This window comes from Oryctolagus cuniculus, chromosome 7, assembly GCF_051225735.1.
Source record: "Oryctolagus cuniculus isolate XC-2025 breed Fujian yellow rabbit chromosome 7, ASM5122573v1, whole genome shotgun sequence".
NCBI classification, from domain to species: domain Eukaryota; kingdom Metazoa; phylum Chordata; class Mammalia; order Lagomorpha; family Leporidae; genus Oryctolagus; species Oryctolagus cuniculus.
The window spans coordinates 59461954-59468437 of record NC_142873.1 but is presented as its reverse complement, the minus strand read 5'-3'; the positions used below and the strand labels follow the sequence as shown (position 1 = coordinate 59468437).

The 6484-nt window shown below is 51.2% G+C and overlaps 1 protein-coding gene across 8 annotated transcripts; it reads left to right on the top strand.

The window, feature by feature from the left end:
• The first annotated feature begins 1204 nt into the window (after window positions 1-1204).
• Window positions 1205-6127, top strand: C7H1orf162 (chromosome 7 C1orf162 homolog). Of its 8 annotated transcripts, none has more exons than XM_008264678.5 (7): window positions 1205-1439; window positions 2767-2805; window positions 2929-2976; window positions 4099-4168; window positions 4642-4736; window positions 4992-5041; window positions 5626-6127. In XM_008264678.5, the coding sequence occupies exons 3-7, from the start codon at window positions 2940-2942 to the stop codon at window positions 5788-5790; spliced, it is 417 nt and encodes a 138-aa protein (XP_008262900.2). In that variant the 5' UTR covers window positions 1205-1439; window positions 2767-2805; window positions 2929-2939; the 3' UTR covers window positions 5791-6127. The 8 variants fall into 8 exon arrangements, with proteins under 8 accessions (XP_008262900.2, XP_008262898.2, XP_069933981.1 ...); XM_008264676.5 differs by having other exon boundaries at window positions 2899-2976; XM_070077880.2 differs by having other exon boundaries at window positions 2763-2805.
• The last annotated feature ends 357 nt before the right edge of the window (window positions 6128-6484 follow it).

Below are 6484 nucleotides of genomic sequence, written 5' to 3'. Positions count from 1 at the left end.
GACACTTAACAGTACTTTCTGTTTTCTTTCATCAGCCTTATCTTTCCGGTTAGAACAGGTGAGGGTGTATGATTCCTGATGGCAGATATAATGTCATACTGCTGTGACCTCCACGATATCTGGCAGAGAGTTCAAAGAAGCAATACTTGTGACCTAGTGGGTTAAGCTGCCGTCTGTGATGCCGGCTGCTCCACTTCTGAGGCAGCTCCCTACTAACACACCTAGGAAAGCAGGCCAGGTCCTTGGGCCCCTGCACCCATGTGGGAGACCTGGAAGAGGCTCCAGTCTCCTGGTTTGGCCTGGTCCATCCCTGGCCATTGTGGCTATTTGGAGAGTGAACCAGCAGGTAGAAGATTTCTATATCTCCCTCTCTCTCTGAAACTCTGCCAATCATTAAATAAAAAATCTTTTTAAAAAATTAATACTTGGCCGGTGCCATGGCTCAATAGGCTAATCCTCCGCCTTGCGGGGCTGGCACACTGGGTTCTAGTCCCAGTCGGGGCGCTGGATTCTGTCCCGGTTGCCCCTCTTCCAGGCCAGCTCTCTGCTGTGGCCCGGGAGTACAGTGGAGGATGGCGATGGCCCAAGTGCTTGGGCCCTGCACCCGCATGGGAGACCAGGAGAAGCACCTAGCTTCTGGCTTCGGATCAGCGCGATGCGCTGGCTGCAGCGCGCTGGCCGCAGCGCACCAGCTGCAGCAGCCATTGGAGGGTGAACCAACGGCAAAAGGAAGACCTTTCTCTCTGTCTCTCTCTCTCTCACTGTCCACTCTGCCTGTCAAAAAAAAAATTAATACTTAATTAGAAATAATAACTCGTCCTTTCCCCTTATATCTGGTATTCATGTCTCCAAAGATAGACAAGAGGCTCTTTTTGCTTATAGGGTTAAAAATAAACAACTATGTCTCATTTTATAAATATGTTTCTGTATGACATGAAGCTTTTCAAGAGGATTTGTGCATATATTACACTTATTAAATAGATAATGCCTGTTTAAAAAAAAAAAAAAAAAAAAAAACATGTCCTCAAAGAGGAAGTCTGCCCTGGAGCAGCGTGATGGTGGCAGAGGCAGGGACAGTCGTCTTGATTTCGTCACTTCTGGGACACAGAAGTAACTGGAAGCCAATGAAAAGTTCCTTCTGAGGCAACTGTGTCTTATGATCAGAGTTTTTCTTAAAAGGTGCGTGCATTTGCAGCCTGCTTCCAGTCTACGAAAGAATCGGGCCAAGAGGGGAGGTCGCGGCACCATTCTCACTCCTTCTTCCTACTCGGTGGGCGAAGCTCAGGTTGCAAGGACCGCCCTTAGACGCGGGGTTTCACGGCCCTCAGTGGATTCTCCAGTGCTGGGTGAAAGAGATGTCTTTATAACACCGGTTCCATCTGACCTCATGCCTCAGGCAAACGTTGCGACCATTGTTCTGCTTTCTTCTGCCTGGATGTGTAAGTAGCAGTTTCCCTGTGATGCTGGTTCGGTCTCCAGGCTGGGGTGGCCCACGGGAGCCTTCTGGGGGGCTGGTGGCAGGGTCAGGACCAGGGATGGGAAGACCAAGATTCTACGGAAATCATAGTCCTCTTGTCCTCCTTGTCCCCAGGGAGCTGGTCTAATCCACGTTCCTACTCTGCTAGGTACACACCTCCATTTGCATATTTTTAGCGCGTTATTTCAATCCCTTATGATGCTCCACACAGAGCAGCCTTGACCTATACATTAGAAAGGGAACCAAAAGTGCCAGGAAACAGTGTTGCCAGTGTGGATTCTGCTGTGGGCTGTGGGCTTCCTGACTTGGTGGCTCCAGCCACTCGCTCATTCTCCTGTTAGCACCTTGCTTAGTCCCAGCCTCCAGCATCTGGAAATGCTGACACACTTCTAAGATGCTGGATCCTGGTGCTGTTGCTGCTGCTGGGACCACTGATTGGCAATGAGGCTTTTTCCCTCCCAGCCTGCCCCATGTTCAAGGACTCGGAAATTTACTTTTGAAAGATGAGCACTTCCAGCACACAACTGATGGCATTTGTTGTCTAAATAAAATTATTTTAAAGTGCAGAAGAAATAGCTCAGCCAGAAACTGTCAAGATTTTTAATAGTGCCTACATACAAAAAATTAAAACTGTGGCCACCTAAAAAACAATCAGGGGTGCATACAGTTTCATACACAAAAGTGTCTGTGCCATTGTTATTTGTTTAAATTAACACAGAAACCATTTGTAAGTAGGGACTGGCTAAGATGAATATAGAGCAGTTCCCCCTATCCATGGTTTCATTTCCTGTAAAGAAGTAGCTCAGTCAAGTTTTGAAAAAATGCATGCATATATGACCAAAAGGAAAGGCACGGAAATATTAACAGTGGGTAGGGACTTGGGTAATTTTACTTTTCTTCTACATACTTTCCAATTTTTGGTGAACAATAACTGGCACAGGAGGAGCAGTATAGAGGGCCAGCCACAGTCTAGACAAGGCTATTGGTGTGTAAGCAGAATAGAAGTGTATGGTCCGTGTCAGTGAAAGTTTGCCCAGCACTGCCATGGATGCGTCAGTTCTGGGTGATGGTCAGCCTTCAAATCACCCACTTGTCTTCTCTCATACTTATCTCTGTGCTTACCGGGCAAAATCAGGGTTTCAACTGGCGATCTTACACGTGCTGGGAGGTAGAATGCCCCGGCTACCTCAACGTGTTCCTTCTGTTCCAGTTCATACATCAGTCTCTTGTGAGTAAAGTCGATGGGAATCAATTCTGGAGCCATCATTCAATTCTTGTTGCCCAGATAGGATCAAATTTGTATACCCGCCCTGCGACAACCACACCAGGTAAAGGCCCTGACCAGCGGTGGCACCAGGACACCCTGACTCGCATCCCAGCGCCGGCTCAGAGTTAACCCTTCGCTGCCTCTCCTTTCCAAGCTTTCTGCGAGGCCCCTTTTTCGTTCCCAGGAGAAGACAGCATGGGAGGAAGTTGGTCCACACCTAAGACCAGTACGGGTGAGTTTGGAACAGGGACCGCTACCCCCTTGTTGCTCAGTTAGAGTGAACTGGGCGCTGTGGACATTGTGCTGCGGGCTGTGGTGGGACCGCACTGGCTTGTTCACTTCTGAAACTGGAAGGTTCCGTCTCCACAGTGCATTCTCTGACACTGGGAGGGCTGAAAGGCGGGAGCAGAGAGAACGTCTTGGCCCTGCACTTCTGAGTGAAGGCTGACTCTGGGCTGGGTATTCCCCCAGCTGGACAATTCACATGACTTGGAGCACGGCGCTCACTGCTGCACTCTTTGTGGTGCGGGCCCTGGGAAGAGCACCGTGGCTGGGTTTGGTGAGAGGCGGTCAGCACTCGCCCTGCACACCAGCGGACAGAGGCGGCAGAAGCTGCCAGCATCGAACACCTAAGGCCTTTGGGAAGACTCTCTCCGGGTTTCCCTTTGTCTCTCTACTCCCTGGCCCCCCGGGACTCTCTGCTGAGGTCCAGGGGAGATGGCTCCCCAGGGCTTCCTACCAGTCTATGAGGAGGGAGACGCGTGAGATGCTTCATGTGTGCCTGCCAGGCCTTAGGCTCCCTTTCCACTCGTGTGGCTGCTTGTCTTACCAGTTCTGTTCTTGCATTTTAAAGAACCCAGAGTCCAAGAAACAATACTCTTCCCCCTGCATTTTTGTTTTTAAAGATTTTATGTATTTGAAAGGCAGCATGACAGAGTGGAAAGGGAGATTTTCCACCCGCTGGTTCACTCCCCATATGGCCACAGCAGCCAGGGCTGGGCCAGGAGCCAGGAGTTCCCTGAGGTTGGAAATCCATTTGAGTCTTCCATGTGGCTGGCAGGGGCCCAAGCACTTGGGCCATATTCTGCTGCTTTCCCAGGCCATAGCAGGGAGCTGGATCAAGTGGAGCAGCGGGGACTCCAACCAGCACTCATACGGGATACTGTGTTGCAGGCAGTGGCTTACCCCGTGCACCACAACGCCAGCCCCTCTTCTCCCGCTTTGTAGAGCTGCAGCCCCGCCGTGACTCTCCCCTGGTTGCTTGATTGGGGTGGGGCCCCTGGGACTTTACGCTGGAAGGACTTGGTGTGTGCGAAGTGGCAGATACACAAATCCCTTCCACGTTCTCCTGCAGGCAGACAAGCCATGCTGTCCACGGCAGCCCCAACGACAAGCCCTGCGGCCTGTCTCTCGAAACAGCCCAGGTACATGAGCGTCCTCTTCTCTGTACCGCATGGCATTCGATTTTGATTTTGAGTTGGCAGCTTTGGTCTGGGGGCTTCAGGGGTGGGGGAGGCTATGGAGAGAAGGGACCAGAAACAATGCAAGACCTACATCAGCTCTACATCAGTGATCCTTCAGTTCGTGTCTCCCAGGCTTCAGGAGATCCATGAATCCCCTAAGCCTATAAAACTTGCTGTTGGGAGTAAACGTTGTATGTATGGGCAGGGGCAACGGTCGGGGGCGGGGGAGTCATCCACAGCTCTCACTGAGCCCTCCAACGCTCGAACGGACCTGGAGTTGAAGGAAGGAGCTGAGAACCAGGGGTGAGAGTAGAAGTCGGCTGAGCTGTGTGAGAGCCAGGCCGGGGACTCAGCGGCAGGTGGGCGAGTTCTCACTCGGAAAGGCCCTGCACACAGCCCAACAGCGCACGTGCTCCCCTTCTCTGCCAAAACAGCAAGGAATATTTACTCTTGGCCTTTTTCGTTGGGATTCTGCTGACACTGCTACTGCTGGCCTTTGTCTTCCTCATCATAAAGAGCTACCGGAAATGTGAGTGGTCTCCAAGGAACGGAACAACCTTCCCTCCCTGCTGCTGCAAATAGTTAGCCGGGAGTGCAGACGAGGGGTGCAGGTGGGCTGGGAAAACGCGCTTAGCCCAAGCTCAGTGCAGACGTGGGACCTGAACCCCTCCACGTTCCCTCCTTTCTGTCCCCCCATCCTTCACCCAAGATTGAAGGCAGAGGCTCCACCCTGCCAGGCCCCACTGCTGAGCCTTATCCCTCTTCTTCCTGGCACTTGTTACAGGTCACTCCACTTCCCAGGTCCTGGATCCTCATTCAGATCCTCCAGCCAAGGTAAGATACCCACGCCAGCTTTTTTTTTTTTTTTTTAAGATTTATTTATGTATTTGATAGGCAGATCTACAGAGAGAAAAGGAGACACAGAGAGAGAGAGGTCTCCCATCCACTGGTTCACTCCCCCAAATGGCTGCAAAGGCCAGGCCTGGGGCCAGACCAAAGCCAGGAGCCAGGAGCTTCCTCCAGGTCTCCCATGTGGGTGCAGGGGCCAAGCACCTGGGCCATCCTCTACTGCTTTCCCAGGTGCATTAGCAGAGAGCTGGATTGGAAGTGGAGCAGCTGGGACTCGAACCGGCATCTATCTGGGATACCAGCGCTGCAGGTGACTTAACCTGCTACACAGCGCTGGCCCCTCCCAGATCATTTCTGGGACCCTAGAGGGCTGCGCCCATTGGAATGTCCCTCTACACTTGACACTGTCAACTGGAATAGTGGTATTGCTTTCTGGACCCTAAGCAAGAGATTCTTTGCAGAGTTCTTATATCTTTGGGTCCTCTCTGACCAAGGGTTTCAGGTTGCTTCTAAAAAGACATCTTTGCTCCAAATTGAACTCTTTAGTCCTGCTCTTCACCCCTCTGCAGGTTTCCTCGACCCCAGATGAGTCTCTCACCTACGCAAGCATGACTTTCAAAATCTCGGAAAAAAAACGCAATCACTCGACTGAGCATCGTTCTGCAGACCTGGAACCCGTTGTCTATGCGCAGATCAATGTGGCAGACGCACCCTGCCTTTCCAGAGAGGCTTGAATCCAGCCCCGCTCAGCCCAGCCCACTTTCCCTTTGTTACAAACGTGGGATCACAGCCTGCGTGCAGCTGCAGTCAGAGCTGTGGAGGCGTGGCCTAGCAACGCCATCCAGCAGTTCTGAAGGCCAATGACCAGACTTGTTCCTGGCCTGAGACGAGGCTGTCGGCCTTCACTCTTGAACTGGCACAGCTGGTTAGCCACTTGAGGACCACACCGTGTCCTTTGACGCTTTTTTCTAATGTATGTGGTACAGAGCTCAGGGCACAAAGAGTATTCATCAACTTGGGTGGGGTCAACCAAATGAACCAAGAACTTCAAATAAAGGCAAACCCTCCGCAGTGTTGATTCCATCATTTATTTGTCTGTCACTGTCACCTTCTCCAGAGTTCAGAAATCCTGAGCTCAGCCACAGCCTAAAACAACTAGCAGAGGTGACGGTATTCTGGAACAAGCTTGGGATTGGTTAGTGTGCGGGTCTCATGCTGACCAGTGGTATTTACTTGGCCAAGCTGGTCAAACACTTTGAAACCTTAAATCCTTCTTCTTCAAACAGGAATAATAGCACTCACCTCTTAGGGACAGAGGATTAAATGGCATGTTTATACACAGCATCCCAGAGTCCTACGCAACAAATGCAAGGTCTCTATTGGGTACAGAACTATGCAAATGTGAATTTCTTTCTTCTTGCTACAGCA

Excerpts from the sequence above, each read along its gene's own strand:
- C7H1orf162 (XM_008264678.5), top strand. The coding sequence starts at position 2,940 with ATGGGAGGAAGTTGGTCCACACCTAAGACCAGTACGG. Across the intron at positions 2,977-4,098 it reads CACACCTAAGACCAGTACGG|GCAGACAAGCCATGCTGTCC; the intron begins GTGAGTTTGGAA and ends GTTCTCCTGCAG. Across the intron at positions 5,042-5,625 it reads ATTCAGATCCTCCAGCCAAG|GTTTCCTCGACCCCAGATGA; the intron begins GTAAGATACCCA and ends ACCCCTCTGCAG.